The sequence below is a fragment of the Stomoxys calcitrans genome, chromosome 4, assembly GCF_963082655.1.
Source record: "Stomoxys calcitrans chromosome 4, idStoCalc2.1, whole genome shotgun sequence".
Lineage (NCBI taxonomy): Eukaryota > Metazoa > Arthropoda > Insecta > Diptera > Muscidae > Stomoxys > Stomoxys calcitrans.
Genome location: NC_081555.1, coordinates 172,564,396 through 172,585,824, shown reverse-complemented (window position 1 = coordinate 172,585,824; position 21,429 = coordinate 172,564,396). Strand labels below are relative to the sequence as shown.

Sequence of the window (21,429 nt, the reverse complement as noted above, 5' to 3'; positions counted from 1 at the left end):
AATGTTCTGACGAAATTTTATTGCTATATGGAAAAAAATGTTCTGACGAAATTTTTTTCTATATGGAAAAAATGTTCTGACGAAATTTTTTTCTATATGGAAAAAAAATGTTCTGACGAAATTTTTTTGCTATATGGAAAAAAATGTTCTGACGAAATTTTTTTGCTATATGGAAAAAAATGTTCTGACGAAATTTTTTTCTATATGGAAAAAAATGTTCTGACGAAATTTTTTTCTATATGGAAAAAAATGTTCTGACGAAATTTTTTTCTATATGGAAAAAAATGTTCTGACGAATTTTTTTTCTACACGAAAAAAAATGTTCTGACGAAATTTTTTTCTATATGGAAAAAAATGTTCTGAAAGAAATTTTTTTCTATATGGAAAAAATGTTCTGACGAAATTTTTCTAAATATATGGAAAAAAATGTTCTGACGAAATTTGTTTCTATATGGAAAAAAATGTTCTGAGAAATTTTTTTCTATATGGAAAAAAATGTTCTGACGAAATTTTTTTCTATATGGAAAAAAATGTTCTGGCGAAATTTTTTTCTATATGGAAAAAAATGTTCTGGCGAAATTTTTTTCTATATGGAAAAAAATGTTCTGACGAAATTTTTTTCTATATGGAAAAAAATGTTCTGACGAAATTTTTTTCTATATGGAAAAAATGTTCTGACAAAATTTTTTTCTATATGGAAAAAACAAGCCAACACATACTTACCACTATGGACGCGTTTCGTAATTTGGTTAGAAATATTTATCGGTCATATTAGGTGTCAGGGCTTCAAGGGCATTTTGCTGGTATTTTGTACTTATACCAATTTTATTGCGAAAACGCTTTTATGATATTAAACCACATCAACCACGATCGACAACCCTGTCTATTAGATGTATTTTCTCAATGCATGTGTTTACACATGATGGTATACACATGATCATGGTATACACATGATTCTGTTCATCTGTTGGAAGGCGAGAGCCGTTGTCTAGACAACGGCTCTCGCCTGGGCACACAGGTTCGAATACCGACCGGGTTCCGTCAAATTTCAGCGATTTAAAAAAATTTCTCACGAAATTTTTTATATATGAAAAAAGTTTCGCACGACATTTTTTATATATGAAAAACGTTTTGCGCGAAATTTTTTCTATATGATAAAAGTTTTGCACGAAATTGTTTCTATATGAAAAAAGTTACTCACGATATTTACACTATATGAAAAAAATTTTTTACGAAATTTTTATTTATGAAAAAAGTTTCTCACGAAATTTTTCCCATATTAAAAATGTTGTATTGATGGCTTTGAACGCTAGACAAGGGCTCTCGCCTGGGCACACAGGTTCGAATACCGACCGAATTTGTTCTATATGAAGTTTTTTATATATGAAAAAAGTTTTGCACGAAACTTTTGATATATGAAAAAGACTTCGAACAAAATTTTTTATATATGAAAACGGTTTCGCAACAAATTTTTTCTTTATGAAAAAACTTTCTCACAAAATTTTTTCTATATGAAAAAGGGTTTCATGAAATTTTCGCACGAAATTTTTTCTAAACGAAAAAAGTTTATCACAAAGTTTTTTCTATACGGAAAAAGTTTTTTATACGGAAAAAGTTTCTCACGAAATTTTTTCTAAACGAAAAAAGTTTCTCACAAAATTTTTTCTATACGGAAAAAGTTTCCTACGAAATTTTTTCTATACAGAAAAAGTTTCCCACGAAATATTTTCTATACGGAAAAAGTTTTTCAAGAAAAAAATTTCCTACAGAAAATAGTGTCGGACGAAATTTTTTTCTATACTAAAAAAGTTTCTTTCCAAATATGTTCCATATGAAAAAAGTTTTTCACGACATTGTTTCTATTTAAAAAAGGTTGCTGACGATATAGATGCGAAAAAAATTTCGCACTAATTTTTTCTTTGCGAATAATGTCGCATAGATTTTTTCCATGTGTAAAAGTGTTCTAAATTTTTAAATGAAATATTTGTTCGATATGAAAATAATTTCGTACGAATATTTTCTCGATATATTGGGTTGCCCAAAAAGTAATTGCGGATTTTTCTATAGTCGGCGTTGACAATTTTTTTCACAGCTTGTGACTCTGTAATTGCATTCTTTCTTCTGTCAGTTATCAGCTGTTAATTTTAGCTTGCTTTAGAAAAAAAGTGTAAAAAAAGTATATTTGATTAAAGTTCATTCTAAGTTTTATTAAAAATGCATTTACTTTCTTTTAAAAAATCCGCAGTTACTTTTTGGGCAACCCAATATTACTTTTCGAAAAAAGTCGTGTATATTTGTTTGGCATTCCTTGACTTTTTTAGTTTTATCCTCGAAACAAGTGTTCATTAAAACTTTTATTCAATGATCGCTAGAAACTGTAACACATTTCTGTCCCCTATGTGAACGAATGCCATTCCTATTCATCACCGCGACCCACCCCAATACACAAGTACGTGCGTACAAGTGTGTGAATATGAGAACATAGAACGTTCTGAAGTTCTTCATTTTCAGTCTCCTGCTTACAAGATGCCAAATGTGGGTCACATTGTTAACATCAAAAGAATGTGGCGAAGAAACAGCAGCTGACAAAATGGGCAAAAAAATGGAATAAAAACGAACAACAGCATTTGGGGCGAAGCAAAAGCGTCGAAACTAAAGAAAACACACACTCACTAAAGATGAAGGAGAAATCAAAGAAGAATCCATGCTATGATAAGTGCCCCAAGGGTGCCTTCGACAACATATTGCGAATAAAACGCATCGCAACGAAATTTAAGACCATAGTGCCGATGTCTGTTCTCGTTGCCTTCATAGCATCCCAGTGATGACAACGACCTACCGAACATAAAGAAAATAACAAACAAGGCTAGCTAGGGGATATGTGAAGGCCCCATAGCATTGAATATCCAAGACGGCGTAATAGTAGCAGCAGCAGCAGTAGAAGTTCAGCACCAGATGAGGAATCAAATAGTCCAACACTTTATTGGTAATATGTGAGGTTGAAGGATTTGTTGGCCTATTGAGGGAGATAATCAAGGGGCCTTTCACCAAGGCCTTAAATTTTATGTTACAATCAAATTTCCGGAAGTGCAGGGAGAATTGGTAAATTTTTTTGAGAGGGCAAAGATGTGGTTTGCCATGAACAAAGCTGTATGGGTAAGGGTTTTTTACTAGTTTTGTGTAAGGCCCTTTACATTAGCTTAGAGCCCTTGGCATTGCTGCTTTACGGGATCGATAGTACGTGTGTCTATTTGCAAGAAGGCTTTTCCATATAATTTATTTGGAAATAATAATAAATAAATCAAAAACTCATGCCAGTATGTAAAAGCATGTGAAGAAGGAAATGCGAGAGAGAGAGAGCCCATCATGGACCACGAAACCTCAAACCTCAGAGCCAGGCAAAATGTTAAGCAAACCTATGTCAAGAAACGAAAACACACACACACACAGGCACAAAAATAAAAATGTCCAAAAAATTCAAGTCAAGTCAATCGGAGCAATTGGGGCCAACTCCGTGTTGTTGTCCTTTTACACAAAATTGTGTTAACCCATCATCAGGCATTTTTCGCTTTCTCTCTTTTGTGTTATTGTTGGCCAAAATCCAAGAAATCAAGAGTACCACGAAAAGCTAACAAAGTGACTATTCGGTTGACAGCCAAGTGCAGACTACCAAAAGGAAAAAGGTTAGAAATTCCAGACGCAAAGCAGATGTCATTACAATTTTTGGCCTTTGCCATGCAAGCTAAAGCGCGAGCCATTATAACGATGACACGGTCTGGTGTGGCTGGTCAGGATGATGCCAAACAATATTGCCTGCCGGCCTTCTCGCCCTCTCCCCCTCTGCTTAAGGCAATAATGTCTGAGCCAAAAAGAAGGCCTACAAACAAAAACAAAAAATGGTAATAAATCCATTTTGGGATCTGCTTGCCTAGCATACTCGCACACATTTTGGGGATTTTGTCGTTCATCGTTCTTGGATGCTGTACGCATGATGCCACTCGCGCTATGGGTATCAGGTGTAGTGGCATGATTTTATGACACTGTAATGGTACATTGGGCCCATGATGGCATTTTGGATTCAAGCATTCTGGCTGCTAAGGTCTTTGAACTCTGCGTAAGCACATTGCGTTGCGTTGTATACTAATCCAATAAATCATAAATATGTAATCCATGGGTAATCTGATCTTTTAGGTTAAATGGCTAAGGAAGTGAGGCTGTGCGAAGAGGCCTACACGCAGGGAGATGACATTGCGACAAAGCTTTGGACAAAAGTAAGGAATGCCACAAAAGGCATCCACAAGACTTTTCAGCAAAACTCCGTCTGTATGTATGTCTACGAAACGAGGAGACAACGGTATTGAAATATTACCCAGAAAGAAACAGAGAAAACATTATCATATTAAATTATGCTGATTTGTAAATTGAATTTATTAAACGGATAAAGCCGAAATTAAGCCTCAATACGATGGTGGAAACAGAGGCTAATTTTGTGTAGCACTAAATTCTCTTTGTTCTAGCAAGAGGTTAAAAGGTCGTAAACAAGACCTCTTGCATGCTTAAAATAAGTAAGGAAAGGCAAGAGATTTAGAGAGCGGAACGGACTACGGTAATACCATTGTAGGCAACGACCATTGCCTTTTCCTGTTCAAAGATCCTGAGAGCCCCATTTGTTACGGGGAACTAAAAAAAGGGGGATACAACCACGCCCTGTGGCTTTCATTCACAATTTTGGTAATCGGGGACTGCGCTTGTGAATCGTTGATTATCTTGCCTTTCAGCACCGTTTCAACGCAGATCATGCTGCTTTCCCTTGAAAAAGGGTTCTTTCCCATGGGAAAGGGTAATTTTATTACCCTTTTGCTTGGAGAAAAATACTTTTATTACCCTTTCCCTTGGGTAAGTTTGCTTTTATTACCCTTTCCCTTGGGTAAGGATGCTTTTATTACCCTTTCCCTTGAAAATGGGAATTTTTACACCCTTTCCTATAGGGAAGGGTTCTTTCATTAACTTTTCCCATGGGGAAGAGTCTTTTTATACTTTTCCCATGGGGAAGGGTACTTTTGTTACCCTTTCCAATGGATAGTGGTACTCTTATTACCCTTTTATTTGGGGAAGGGTACTATTATAACCCTTTCCCTCGGGGAAGGGTACTTTTATTCCCCTATTCCTTGAGCAAGGGTACTTTTATTACCCTTTTTCCTTGTGGAAGATCACTTTTATTACTCTTTTTCCTATCCCTTGGGGAAGGGTACGTTAATTACCGTTTACCTTGCAGAAGGGTACTTTAATTAGCCTTTACCTTGGGCAAGGGTAATTTTAGTACCCTTTTGCTCGGAGAGGAGTACTTTTATTACCCAATCTTCTGGAAAACGTTACCTATATTACCCTTTCCCTTGGGTAAGGTTGCTTATATTACCCTTCCTTTGGGGAAGGGTTCTTTCATTAACTTTTCCCAAGCGGAAGGGTTCTTTTTTATACTTTTTCCATGGGGAAGGGTACTTTTGTTACCCTTTCTAATGGATAGTGGTACTCTTATTACCCTTTTCTTTGGGAAGGGTACTATTATTACCCTTTCCCTTAGGGAAGTGTACTCAAATACGATTTTCCTTGGGGAAGGGTACTCTTATTACACTTTTCCTTGGGAAGGGCACTCTTATTACCCTTTCCCATGGGGAAGGGTACTTTTACTACCCTTTCCCTGGGGGAAGTATACACTTTTTACCCTTTCCCTTGGGGAAGGGTACTTTTATTACCCTTTCCCTTGGGGGAGAGTACTATTGTTGCCCTTTCCATTGGGGAAGGGTACTCTTATTACCCTTTCCCTTGGTGGAGGGAACTTTTATTACCCTTTCTCTCGGGGAAGTGTGGTCTTTTTACCCTTTCCTTGGGGAAGGGTACTTTTATTACCCTTTCCCTAGGGGAAGGGTTCTCTTATTACCCTTTTCCTTGGAGAAGGGTAGGGCACTCTTATTTCCCTTTCTATTGGGGAAGGGTACTCTTACTACCCTTTCCCTTGGGGAAGTGTACTCTTGTTACCCTTCTCTCGGGGAAGTGTACTCTTTTTTTAACCCTTTCCATTGGGGAAGGGTACTTTTATTACCATTTCCCTTGGGGAGGGTTCACTTGTTACTCTTTCGCTTGGAGAAGGGTACTCTTATTACCCTTTCCCTTGGTGGAGGGAACTTTTATTATCCTTTCCCTAGGGGAAGGGTACTATTATTACCTTTTCCCTTGAGGAAGGGTACTCTTGTTACCCTTTCCCTTAAGGAAGGGTACTCTTATTATCTTTTCCTTGGGGAGGGGTTCTTTTATTACTACCATTATTGCACTTTTCCTTGGGAGGGGTACTTTTATATCCTTTCTTTTGGGGAAGGGTACTTTTATTACCCTTTCTCTTTGGGAAGGGTTCTCTTATTACCGTTTTCCTTTGAGAAGGGTATTTTTATTATCCTTTCCCTTGTTGAAGGGTACTCTTACTACCCTTTCCTTCGGGGAAGTGTACTCTTATTACCCTTTCCCTCGGGGGAGGGTGCTCTTTATACCCTTTCTCTTGTGAAGGGTAGTCTTCTTACCCTTTCTCTTGGGGAAGGGTTCTGTTATTACCCTTGGAGAAGGTTACTCTTATTACCCTTTTCCTTGGAGAAGGGTACTTTAATACCCTTTCTCTTTGGGAAGGGTACTTTAATACCCTTACTCTTTGGGAAGGTAACTTTATTACCATTTTCCTTGGGCAAGAGTACTTTTGTTATCTTTTCCCATGGGGAAAGGTACTTTTTTTTTTCCTTGGGGAAGGGTGCTTTAATTGCCCCTTTCTTGGGGAAAAGGTACTTTTATTACCCTTTTTCTTTGTGAAAGAGCACTTTTATTACCCTTCTGCTTTGTGGAAGTGTACTCTTATTACCCTTTCCTTTATGAAGGAGCGCTTTTATTACCCTTTTCCTTGCGGGAACATAGTTTCAATACCTTTTCCCTTGGGTAAGGAAATTTATATGACCCTTTTCTTGGGGATAAGGACTATTACTAACATTTCTCTTATTCAAGAGTACCTTTGTTGCCCTTGTACTGTTATTACCCTTTCCCTTGGGGGAAGGATACTTTTATTATCCTTTCCTTTGCGGTTTGGTACCTTTTTACCCTCTCCTTTGCTACATTTTACCCTCTCCTCTCCTTTTACCCTCTCCTTCCCCAAGGAAAGACTTTTTTAATGAAAGACTAATTGGCCTATAACATTCGGACAGAGAATTGGTCTATTTCCCTGCTTTCATAATGACAACCACCATAACTTCCCGCCAACCAATCGGCAAGTAGCCCAGAAAAACGCAGCTTCTAAAATTTACTTGAAGACATCATATGGCTCACGGTTGCATCATAGCAGACTTTTTGCCATTCCGTCCCACTGACTTGTATTGTTTAAACGAATTGACCGCTCAGACAATCTTTCCCTTCGTTGACTTGTCTCCAGCTTCATCACTGTGTTGAGATCAAGACTATTAGAGTACATCGACTCTCTGCGTATGCCTGACAAAAAGTGGCATTTTCTTTACAGCTTCTCCCCATCATTTATTACTGCCAGCAGATTTGCTGTTGACTGAAGCTGATTCTTACCACCATGAGTGATAATTATGATCGAAGCTTACAACATTTTTTTTTTTTTTGAAAATTATAGTCAAGTTGTCGTCGGTATTTTTCTGGGATCATTTGTGAATCGATTTAATTTTTTTTGTACTCGTAGAGGCCATTCCAACAAATGGTCCCACAAATTTAAAAATATCTACGATAGATTTAAAGAAAAATTGTTTTAGGTCCCGTAACTCATAAACCGTTAGAAATATTCCAGACATCAGTAATTTTGTTGAGGTTTTTACGACCTGATCGGCCCATAAATGATTGTTTTGCAAGCAGTTCAAAATTGGAAATGCTCGATGTGACAAACTTTAAAGCCCCATGGATCAGCCATGGGGACGGACCCACTAGAGTCTCAAAATGTTGCATACTTATTGGAAAACACCTCATAACCAGCTATATTAGGTTTCGTATACAAATCTCTATCCGTTCAAAGGTTCCTGAAATATTTCCAAGATTTTTTGATTTAGCTGCACTGTGAAGCGTTTCGATTTAGTCGATTTTGCCGTCCTTACGTCCGTCCTTACGTCCGTCCTTACGTCCGTCCTTACGTCCGTCCTTACGTCCGTCCTTACGTCCGTCCTTACGTCCGTCCTTACGTCCGTCCTTACGTCCGTCCTTACGTCCGTCCTTACGTCCGTCCTTACGTCCGTCCTTACGTCCGTCCTTACGTCCGTCCTTACGTCCGTCCTTACGTCCGTCCTTACGTCCGTCCTTACGTCCGTCCTTACGTCCGTCCTTACGTCCGTCCTTACGTCCGTCCTTACGTCCGTCCTTACGTCCGTCCTTACGTCCGTCCTTACGTCCGTCCTTACGTCCGTCCTTACGTCCGTCCTTACGTCCGTCCTTACGTCCGTCCTTACGTCCGTCCTTACGTCCGTCCTTACGTCCGTCCTTACGTCCGTCCTTACGTCCGTCCTTACGTCCGTCCTTACGTCCGTCCTTACGTCCGTCCTTACGTCCGTCCTTACGTCCGTCCTAACGTCCGTCCTTACGCCCGTCCTTACGTCCGACCTTACGTCCGTCCTTACGTCCGTCCTTACGTCCGTCCTTACGTCCGTCCTAACGTCCATCCTTAATTCCGGCAGTCCGTCCATCTGATTTTCGACCAACACCTTCGTCTCTTTCATCCATTTTTACGTTGTGCTTTCAGCCGGTCTTTCCCTCCTTTTGTCCATCTAAACAGACGAATTTATTCCATTAATTACTCCAAACAACCTTCATGAGGGAGAAGTACTTTGGCAAAGCTTAACTCGTTCTAAAATTTGAATGCTTTTGAATGACGGACGAATATATAACGCTAGGTCGAGTTTATCGAACGATATTGCAAGGTGTTACAAACGGAATGACGAGATTACTATACTCTCCAACCCTTCGATGAAGACTTAAAAAACTCTTCGATTACACTTTACTTCAAAATGCAGATTTCATTGCCCTTCTTCCTTTTAAAACCTTTGATTCGAAAACAAGTTTTTCCCATCGCCACCTTTGTATTGCATTATTCATGCTGCAGCCCAGTTCCATTAAATCACAATGTGTCTGAGCAGATTTAAATTTAAATCAAATCCAGGCAAAAGAGCTCATAGTATTTATTCATGAGTGGGAATTATCCTCTAAACTATTTCTCATTCCTTGCCGCTATTTCTCCACATTCTTGTAAGGCAATGGAAAAGAGTGTGTGGGTTCTCATAGACCCCCCTCCCCCCTAGCCATTCTCTTAATACCATCATTGCTTTGTATGTTGTAATGGCTTGGACCACTAGCTGCCGCACTAACAGCAGTGCAAGCAGAGAGTTAAGATTTATTTCAAAGTAGGTTGGCAACATGCATAAATTTCGCTTGCATGTAAACACCTACTCATGCTCTCACATAGAAATTCACACACTCACACACACTGGTACACTGCCCACACTAATGTAGTTTGCATCTTAATATGCTTCACTGTCTCTAGTGGAGTTTCACAACATTTATCATATTGCACAGTAGATGCCGCCAACTACTTCTCACTCTCTTTTTCTCTCCCCCTCCTCATTCAGCGTACAATGAAAGAGAGCATTACAGAGGGCGGGGGGAAACTCATTCGGAAATGCAATCTTCGCTTTTATGGCTTAATGTTTATATCATTAAATCTGGTGTTCTCTGTGTTGTTACTGATGTTGTCACTATTGTTGTTGTTGCTGCTGTAGTTGTTAGCCCATTTCATCCATTGCGCCCATTCATTATCATCGAGAGTATATCTCGGTTTTAATGAAAATTTAATGATAATAATAAAAAGCCAACCCTGCAGCTAAAGTTTTGTTTATCGCTCTGTTTTATTTTGTTGTACATTCGCTATTCGCCCGTTGGCTCATGGCTTCTCCTTTTGTGCCCCACTTTGTGTTTGGTTTCTGACCTATCAACTTAAATGGCTCAACATCACCAGCAAAACGGGAAAAAACCAAGTCAAATGGATTTGGAGGAGGGTAGGAGGTTAGGAGGGAGAGCGAGAGAGATGCTGAAAGGGATAAATCGAAATAACAGCACTAAAAGCGAAATACACAATGCTATGGCGCAAACGGATGTTAAGAACAAGCTTGGCGGAAGCTCGATTATCTTTGGCGTCAAACATAAATGATAGCAACACTACGTGACACATCGACTAATTGTCAGAGAAAAGAAACAGCCAGAACAGAGTTGTGGTAAGAGAGAGAGAAGAGACATCCCTAATGAAAAAAAAAGTGAAAACCAAATTTAGACAAAATTTTCTTGAACGAGGACAATTCCTATATTCCTATAATTTTTTTTTGAAAACCATATTTGGAAAAAATTCTTAAAAATCAAAATTTGATACAATCTTAATAAAAATTTTTTGAAATTTAAATTTAGTCGAATTCTTTACGAAAGTGAAAATTTTAAATCTTATATATAATCAATCAATTTGTGTTTGTTTGTTTGTCGGTTTGTTCCGTATAGACTCAAAAATTGCTGAACTGATTACCTTGAAAATTTCATAGGTTGTGTAGGTTGGTCTGCAAGGAAACATAGGCTATATAATTTTTTGATATGGGGAGGGGGGCGGACCCTACCCTTTACCCACAAAGTACTATCCAAAAATACAAGTCGACCGATCGGGACAATATGAGATTCAAATGAAAGGTATTCTAGAGTAGAGTACGAATTTCATAATAAAAGTTGGATCCAAGTATCTGGGGGCCGCCCCAGCCCCAAAACCCCTTAAAATAGGTTTATTTGATGATCATGACAATATGGGACTCAAATGAAAGGTATTCAGCAGAAGATTACTAATAAGGTCAGGAAGTAGGAATAGGCTTTATGATTTATTGATATAGAAAGGGGCGGGGTGGAGGGTCCACCGTTTCCCCAAAAACACCACCCAAACACTAAAGTGGACCGATAAGGACAATATGGGTATCAAATGAAAAGTAAGCGGGAGTAGATAACGAATCAGGCATACAAATTCATTTCGAAGTATAAGGGGGTCACCCCACCCCCACAAAAACGCCCAAAGCGGGCACATTAGCCAATCACGGATATATGGGACTCGGTTTGTTTGTTCCGTATAGACTGAAAAACGGCTAAACCGATTTTCTCGAAATGTTCGCTTGTTGTGTAGGTTGGTCTGGAAGGAAACATATGTTTTATAATATTTCAGTATCGGAAGTGTGAAGGACCTCCCCCTTATGTCAAAAACACAACCTAAAATCAAAAATGGACCGATCGGGACAATATAGGTATCAAATGAAAGGTATTGGAGAGTAGAATACGAATATTGTACTACAATTTGAGTCTTCGTACCCACTGGGCAACCCCAATCCCAAAACTTCCCCAAAAAGACATATTGGACGTTCATTTTAATATGGGGCTCAAATGAAAGATATTCGGGAGTAGATTTCGAATCTTGCATACAAAATCAAATCGATGTATTGTGGGTCGCGCCAACCCTCAAAAACGCCATTAGACCCATTATGACTATATGATACTTGGCTGAACCGATTTTCTTAAAATTTTCATAGATTATGCACATAGGCTATATAATTTTTAGATATCGAGTGGAGTCGGACCCTCCCCTTAATACCAAAAACGCCACCCATATCCGAAAATGGTCCGATGGGCATGAAAACGAATATGGTATTAAAATTTGGGTCCAAGTACCCAGCGTTCTCCACCCCCTCTCCCCCCTTCAACCCCAAAACCCCTGTAAACAGATATATTCGAAGTTCATAGCAATATGGGACTCAAAGGAAAAGTTTTAGGCAGTAGGTAACAAATATGGCATACAACATTAGGTCCAAGTAATGGGAGGTCGCCCATCTCAAAATAACCCCAAATGGGCATATTAGCCGACCACGGCTATATGGGACTCAAATGAAAGGTATTAGAGAGTAGATTTCGAATATGACATTAAAATATGCGTTCAAGTCTAGGTAGAGCTTTTCCTCATAAATATACGTCAAATGGGTTATTTGACCCATTATGACAATATGAGACTCAAATGAAAGGTATTTGAGAGTAGAAAACGTATTTGATATCTAATTTTGGAGCCAAGTGTTTTAAGGTACGTCCTAAAGTCCCAACATTAAGAGGGGATAAACACCGCTTTGTCCGATGTTCTCACGAGAATTCGAACGCGTTCAGCGTCATAGGCTACAACGGCGCGAATTCGATATCCGCATTCAGGGGGAAGTGTCCCCACCCTAAAAAGATATTGGAGAGTTTAAGAAGGCGCAGCGGAGGGGGCTCGGTTCGGCTGGTTTTGTATAAAATCCATTTTTGAGGATATTATCTATGAAAATGAAATTTAATCAAACATTGAAAAATGTTTTATAAAAAAAAATTTTTGGTAAATTTTTTGGAAAATAAAAATAATCCTATTTTAAATGAAAATAAAATGTTGAAAAATTTTTACAACATTTTGTAATGAAATTTTCTATACTGGATGGAAACAAAACAAAAAAATCCTTTGCAATTTTCTTAAATGCTGATTTTGGAAAAACAAATTTTATCCCCCCTTTAAAATAACCTTTCGACGCTGTTATTGAACACCAACTGGAAAAACAAGTAACATTTCCGTTTCCCTTTAAGGCAAGAAGGAGGCGCGGACTACGGCTTCACATGCTCCAACACTTATGCGCTATGCTTCACTCATAGATACATACACTCATGGGACAGGGGCTTAGGTCGTTCAATGCGAGCTGGCATGAATCGTCAGAACGACTGACAGACAGACAGACAGCCATACAGAGCATAAAGATATGCGATAAATCGAATGGAGATAGAGATGTGCAGGGACAAAAGCAACAACAACATCAACATGAATACAAAAACAAATGCTCCTGGGCACTTTTGCGAGAGCGGATAGGAGAACATTTTTATGCGATTATAAGACCAATTCATTCCAATTACATGGCGATATTGAAAAATATCTCCACGAACGACTGTGTCAGTCAATATGGAAAGTCAGAGTCAATGGAACAGGCAACACGAGCCAACATTCCATTCAAATTCAAAAAACACACACACACAGGAAAAAGGTTCGCATATCTGTTAGAGTTGGATGTGTTGAGTTGATTTTTTGTTTGTTTGTGAACTTACCTTACAGCAGGTACTTCTAAAATATCCCATTCCACAGATGTATAAAATTCTGATAGATCCACTCCAACTTCGACCACATTTGTGCCGTTTAATTCGTCAATGTGCCGTAAATCAACCTGGAAAAAAATGGAAAAAAGAGAGTGAGAGAGCAGATAAAATAACAGCATGTGATTTTAAAGCACATACGTTTCAATTTGCACTGAGGTTAGGGAGTGTTGTAGTAGTAGCAGTAGTAGTTCAATGCATAGGGTTAACAATCCCCCAAATGGACAGTTTAATTATTTAATCAAAATCGGTGGAATTCGAATTGTTGTAGGGGAAATCCCTTCACAAGGATGTATGCAATAGCAAATTCCATGTGGTAGTTGTTGAAAAGAGTTTTTTTTTTTTTAATTTATTATGGAGATGGATATGTTGTTTGGGGGTAAAACGTACCTCCCGGAAGAGGTTAAAAAGTTTCTCTCAAAAACCCATGGGGGTGAGAGCAGAGACAACGGAGGACATGCTGAGGCACCATGATAATATGAAGAACATCCAGCGAACTGCTTAAATACAAAACAGCATGCCTATGTCGGTGGAGATTGCCCTGCTTGAGGTTGTGCACAAAATAGAAGAATCCTGCGATGCCAAAATGTACACCCTGGCGCTATGCATTGACATCGAGGAGGCTTTTAACAATGTGCGGATCGACGCACTGATCCAATCCTTAGACCCGTACCCGGTGGAACCGGTCCTTAGAGACTGGATAAATCGTATGCCAAGGAACAGGTGGATAAATAATAAACAAGTAAGAAGGCGTTAAGTTCGGCCGGGCCGAACTTTGGATACCCACCACCTCGGGTATATATGTGAACCACATTTCGTCAAAATCCAGTGAAAAATGCATACCTTAAGCCCCATAGACGCTCTATAGATATCATCCGATTTAGACCAAATGCTTATAAATACAAGTCATTGTTCAACCGAGAGATCGGTCTATATGGCAGCTATATCCAAATCTGGACCGATCTGAGCCAAATTGAAGACAAATATCGAAGGGCCCAACACAAGTCATTGTCCCAAATTTCGGCGAAATCGGACAATAAATGCGCTTTTTATGAGCCCAAAACTTTAAATCGAGAGATCGGTCTATATGGCAGCTATATCCAAATCTGAACCGATCAGGGCCAAATAGAAGAAAGATATCGAAGGGCCTAAGGCAAATCACTGTCCCAAATTTCAGCAAAATCGGATAATAAATGTGGCTTTTATGGGCCTAAGACCATAAATCGGAGGATCGGTCTATATGGCAGCTATATCCAAATTTAGACCGATCTGGGCCAAATTGACGAAGGATGTCGAAGGGCTCAACGCAACTCACTGTCCCAAATTTCAGCAAAATCGGATAATAAATGTGGCTTTTATGGGCGTAAGACCATAAATCGGAGTATCGGTCTATATGGCAGCTATATCCAAATTTGGACCGATCTGAACCAAATTGACGAGGGATGTCGAAGGTCTCAACGCAACTCACTGTCCCAAATTTCAGCAAAATCGAATAATAAATGTGGCTTTTATGGACGTAAGACCATAAATCGGAGGATCGGTCTATATGGCAGCTATATCCAAATTTAGACCGATCTGGGCCAAATTGACAAAGGATGTCGAAGGGCTTAACGCAACTCACTGTCCCAAGTTTCAGCAAAATCGGATAATAAATGTGGCTTTTATGGGCCTAAGACCATAAATCGGAGGATCGGTCTATATGGCAGCTATATCCAAATCTGAACCGATCAGGGCCAAATAGAAGAAAGATATCGAAGGGCCTAAGGCAAATCACTGTCCCAAATTTCAGCAAAATCGGATAATAAATGTGGCTTTTATGGGCCTAAGACCCTAAATCTGAGGATCGGTCTATATGGCAGCTATATCCAAATCTGAACCGATCTGGGCCAAATTAACGAAGAATGTTGAAGGGCCTAACACAACTCACTGTGCCAAATTTCATCCAAATCGGATATAAAGTGTGGCTTTTATGGGCCTAAGACCCTAAATCTGAGGATCGGTCTATATGGCAGCTATATCCAAATCTGAACCGATCTGGGCCAAATTGACGAAGAATGTTGAAGGGCCTAACACAACTCACTGTGCCGAATTTCATCCAAATCGGATATAAAGTGTGGCTTTTATGGGCCTAAGACCCTAAATCTGAGGATCGGTCTATATGGCAGCTATATCCAAATTTTGACCGATCTGGGCCAAATTGACGAAGGATGTCGAAGGGCTTAACGCAACTCACTGTCCCAAGTTTCAGCAAAATCGGATAATAAATGTGGCTTTTATGGGCCTAAGACCATAAATCGGAGGATCGGTCTATATGGCAGCTATATCCAAATCTGAACCGATCTGGGCCAAATTGACGAAGAATGTTGAAGGGCCTAACACAACTCACTGTGAAAAATTTCATCCAAATCGGATATAAAGTGTGGCTTTTATGGGCCTAAGACCCTAAATCTGAGGATCGGTCTATATGGCAGCTATATCCAAATTTGGACCGATCTGAGCCAAATTGACGAAGGATTTCGAAGGGCCCAACGCAACTCACTGTCGCAAATTTCAGCAAAATCGGATAATAAATGTGGCTTTTATGGGCCTAAGACCCTAAATCGGCGGATCGGTCTATATGGGGGCTATATCAAGATATAGTCCGATATAGCCCATCTTCGAACTTAACCTGCTTATGGACAAAAAAAGAATCTGTGCAAAATTTCAGCTCAATATCTCAATTTTTAAAGACTGTAGCGTGATTTCAACAGACAGACGGACAGACGGACACGCTGATCAAGAATATATATACTTTATAGGGTCGGAAATGGATATTTCGATGTGTTGCAAACGGAATGACAAAATGAATATACCCCCATCCTTCGGTGGTGGGTATAATAAAAGTGTATTCCATGGCATAAATAAGAGAGAGAGTGGCACAGGGCAGGCCACAGGGAGCATTTTATCGCCACTCCTATGGGTGGTCACCACAGATGAACTATTACGGCTGCTGACTGAGGAGGGATTTGAACCCGTCTGCTACACAGACGATGTTACAACACTTCTAAGGGGTAAGTATCCGTACGAGCTATGCAGAAGGGCCGAAAGGGTCTTGTATATGGCATATGACTGGGCTAGATCCAGAGGTTTCAATGTTTACCCAGAGAAGATTGAAATATGCCTGTGCACGAGGAAAACGAAGGTGTGCCAATTTGACGCACCACGTTTCCTCAATTAGACGATTTCGATATTCGACAAGGTCATTTGACCTTAGGTGTGATCTTGAACAAGAAACTGAATTTGAAGTCTCACATTCAGAAGCGTACTGAGAAGGCTCACAGATGTTGGGCACTATGTAGACAGGCCGTAGACTCGAAATGGGGCCTGAATCCGAGGATAATCCACTGGCTCTACAGAAGCGTGATTAGATCAATACTTAGTTATGCCTCAGTAGTTTGGTGGACTGCTATGGAGAAAAAGTGCTACATAAGGACCATACAACAGGTTCAAAAAACATGTTGTCTTGGCATAGGTAGAGCGATGAGGACCACGCCCACTAGGACACTGGAGACTATTCTAAATATCCGACCCATTGACATACAGATTAAGTGTGAGGCAGCCACTGGAAAAATCCGCATCGTTTGGGTAGGGGACCATAACGGAGTAAGGGGAATGAAAGGGCAGGTGATTTGGCGGTGAAGGCCTGAGGACTGCCGTCAACAAACTTGATTAACCCGAAGCCTTTCGGGTCGATGCAGTCCGAATGGGTGACGAATGCGCATACAACATTGTGTAACAGCGAAACGTTCGTTAGGATGGCGAAAATCCTATGGGGGGATCCGGATCGTGAAAAGACGAGGCTATTATTGTAAATAAGAAGGAGGTCAGTATAGCTATTGGTATCAAACGGGACACATAGGATAAGAATTGCGCCCTCTAGTGGCTTGAGAAGTTAAATCCCAGATAGGTTTATATGGCAGACCTGGGATAACGGCGCAACTCAGTCGACTGATAGCAAATACTCATATAGATGGGCCTCTCCTGAGCAGGCGCAGGCTCTTATTGGAGACATGCAATAGCAGCAGAGCAGAGGCTGGAACATTGGGGTCCGATCTGTGTGGTGTTCATTGCTATCACCAGAAGCTTAGCTGGGAGCTACCGGGTGCGTCCACAGGTTGCGGACATTGGAATGCTCCATACGGAGTAGCTGCAACGCCAGTCGCAGACAAACAAGGGTATTGAACGAAGAGTTTCAGTTTAAAACCGACCGGCACCGGCTCTTGCCCTAATACTGAGTGCCTATGATGCTCGATATGACAAGGCGAGTTATTGGCGCCTTTAAACACCAATGGCCATCTTGTTTCTGCGGCGATCGGTCCTTTGGATTTGAGCAAGCTTGCTCACCTACAGACAACCACCTGCAAGTGAGAATGTGGTTACAACAACAACATGTAATAGCATCCTCCTCTAAGGGAGCGAAATATGGGGCCAGACACTACAGATAGCAGGTTGAGCGAAATCCCTGCTCTCGGTATAGAGGACGGCGGCTCTTAGGGACATATCATCCATATAGACTGTGGGTGAGCTCTCAGCCCTTGTAATAGCCGCAATGGTTCCAATAGACCTACAGGCCATGGAACGCGCCAGGCTCTAAACCTCGCAGTGCTACACCCATAGATGACAGGGTGAGATTCAAACGTATCTTAAACGTGCCAGACGAGAGGAGACTATCGAGAGATGACAACAAAGGTGGACGAATGAGAATCGGGCCAGGTGAACGCGACGACTAATACCCCATGTACGGATATGGAGAGAAGGAAGTACGGCGATGTCCACTATTGGGTCACACAGATGTTGACAGGCCATGTTTATTACCGGCAATACCTGCATAGAATGGGCAAATGCTGCTTAAGCAAATGCATTTGAGGACCTAGAAGTTGCGCATGATGTGGAACCCATATTCTACCACTGCGAGCGATGGGTTGAAAGGCACAAGAAATTGGAAACAGGGATTGTCGACGTTTCGTCTAGTACAACAGTCCAGAGGATGCTTAAAGACAAGGAGAACTGGGAGGCGGTGATGAGATATGGCGAACAAGTACTACGCAGGAAGAATATAGACCTGGTCCCATCAGTGTAGAGTATGAATGCTGAGGTGTAGACTCAGTCATAATGAAGATGATGTGGATAATCACCAGATATGTGAACACCACGAAGTAATGCGAAAGCAGTTTGGTGGGGGTATTAAAACCCAGGGATAAAACCGGGGGGGGTTATTAGCCGGTTCCGTTGATAATGGTGCCTGGCATAAGGCTAGAGACTTACTGGTCACATGCGTGAAGCATTTTCCCATCCTGATTCGCAAAACAAAAGTATTAAGTAAACTATTGGTTGCCCAAAAAGTAATTGCGGATTTTTCATATATTCGGCGTTGACAAATTTTTTTACAGCTTGTGACTCTGTAATTGCATTCTTTTTTCTGTCAGTTATCAGCTGTTACTTTTGGCTTGCTTTAGAAAAAAAAGTGTTAAAAAGTATATTTGATTAAAGTTCATTCTAAGTTTTATTAAAAATGCATTTACTTTCTTTTAAAAAATCCGCAATTACTTTTTGGGCAACCCAATATATCCAAATATAGACCGGTCTGAATCATATACGACACGGATGTTGAAAAGCCTAACATAAGTCACTGTGTTAAATTTCAGTGAAATCGAATTATAAATGCGTCTTTTAGGGGGCCTAGACTTCAAATAGAGAAATCGGTCTATATGGCAGCTATATTCAAATCTGGACCGATCCGGACCAAATGAATGAGGGATATCAAAGGCTTTATCACAACTCACTATTCCAAATTTTGGCGACATCGGACAGTAAATGCGCCTTTTATGGGCCCAAGACCTTAAATCAGCGGATCGGTCTATATGGCAGCTATTGGGTTGCCCAAAAAGTAATTGCGGATTTTTCATATAGTCGGCGTTGACAAATTTTTTCACAGCTTGTGACTCTGTGATTGCATTCTTTCTTCTGTCAGTTATCAGCTGTTACTTTGCTTGCTTTAGAAAAAAAGGTTAAAAATTATATTTGATTAAATTTCATTCTAAGATTTATTACAAATGCATTTACTTTCTTTTAAAAAATCCGCAATTACTTTTTGGGCAACCCAATATATCAAAATCTAGACCGATCTGGGCCAAATTGCAGAAAAATATCAAAGGGCTTAACAAAACACTCTGTTCCGAATTTCGCTAAATTTATAGTAGTCTCAGTTTCAGCGAATCGGACATACGCTAGCTTTATATGGCCCCTATGTCTAAATTGGATCCGATCTGGTCCTAAGAACCTAAATCGACAGATCGGTCTATATGGCAGCCATACCTAAATATTTTCCGACATGGACCATATCTGGGTCGGATGTTGGTAGTCTTAATACAACTCACTGCTTAAAATTCCGGCGCAATCAGATAATAAATAAAGCTTTTATGGGCTTTAGACCCTTCACAGACAATTCACTGTCTCGAATATTAGTGAAATCGGACAATAAATGCGTCTTTTATGAGCTTAAAACCCCAAATCGGTATATCGGTGTATATGCCAGCTCTGATATGGTCTGAAATTTGGTATCCAAATTTTGGATGGGGTACCTAGGGGGCCGCCCCACCCTAAAATCTACCAGATATATATTTTGAATAACCATGACAATATGGGACTCAAATGAAAGGTATTTGGGATAAGAACACGTATCTCATATCCAGTTGTCGGACCAAGTGTTAGGGGGCACCCCGACCACCAAAACACTCCCAAATCGGACATATTTACCGACCATCGCAATATGGGACTTAAATGAAAGGTATTTGCGAGTAGAATACGAATCTAATATCGAAATGTGGGACCACGTTTCTGGGGGTCCAACCCTTCCCCAAAACACCCAAACAGGACTTATTTACTGACCATGCGAATATGGGGCTTAAGTAAAAGGTATTTGAGTGTAGAATACGAATCTGATACCCAAATATGGGACAAAATGTCTTTGGGGGGTCGCCTCTCCCCAAAAACATTCCCCAAAGGGGACAAATTTACGATCATAGCAATATGGGTCTCAAATGAAAGGTCTTTGGGAGTAAAGCACAAATCTGATATCAATATTCGGGAAAGGTGTCTATGAGGCCACCCAATCCCCACAACACCGCCCAAATAGGAAGTATTTGCTGACTATTACTCAAAATAGAGGGCTCAAATAAGAGGGTTTTTAGAATAGAACACGAATCCGATATATTGGGTTGCCCATAAAGTAATTGCGGATTTTTTAAAAGAAAGTAAATGCATTTTTAATAAAACTTAGAATGAGTTTTAATCAAATATACTTTTTTTACACTTTTTTTCTAAAGCAAGCTAAAAGTAACAGCTGATAAGTGACAGAAGAAAGAATGCAATTACAGAGTCACAAGCTGTGAAAAAATTTGTCAACGCCGACTATATGAAAAATCCGCAATTACTTTTTGGGCAACCCAATATATTCCCAAGGCCAACTCACTGAGTGGCCGCCCATCCCTCAAAACACCTCCCAGCAGAGGTTAGCATATTCGCCTATGACGCTGAACGCCTGTGTTGGAATCCGGGCGAGACTATAAAAATAAATTGTCGGCGGTGTTTTTCCCCTCCTGACGCTGCAACATTGTTGAGGTACTATGCCACATAAAAACTTCTCTCCAAAGAGGTGCCGCACTACGGCACGCCCTTCGTACTCGGCTATAATAAGGAGGCCCCTTATCATTGAGTTCAAACTTGATGGGACTGCGCTCATTGATATGTGAGAAGTTTGCCCCTGTTCCTTAGTGGAATGTTCATGGGCAAAGTTTGCAGTGAAGTCATGACTTTATACTCCCACGTTGATGACATCTGCGATAGGTTAAAAGCCAACCATGTCAATATTTCCTCTGAGATGGGTGGAAGAAATTTGATTATATCTGCCACCTATTCTTTAGCCACTTTAGTCAGTATATGGACAGCAGCGGGAGTAAGCAGTCATCTAAACATCAAAGTTGATAGAGTAACGATTCGGACCACCAGTAATCCCCAAATTCTTGGTGTCACATTTGATGCGCAGCGCAAGGCCCTCCGCATATGCTACTGGACACATAAGAGTGATGTTAAAGAATAGGGTGACAGCTCCATATATTATCCATCTGATAT

The 21,429-nt window shown here is 40.2% G+C and overlaps 1 protein-coding gene across 1 annotated transcript in view; it reads right to left on the bottom strand.

Moving 5' to 3' along the window:
• LOC106089729 (acetylcholine receptor subunit alpha-like) overlaps positions 1-21,429 on the bottom strand; it is a 601,341-nt gene that overhangs the window by 45,400 nt on the left and 534,512 nt on the right. The window contains exon 6 of the mRNA XM_059367939.1: positions 13,216-13,331. Coding sequence (XP_059223922.1) covers positions 13,216-13,331 — 116 coding nt within the window. The remainder of the gene's footprint in view (positions 1-13,215; positions 13,332-21,429) is intronic.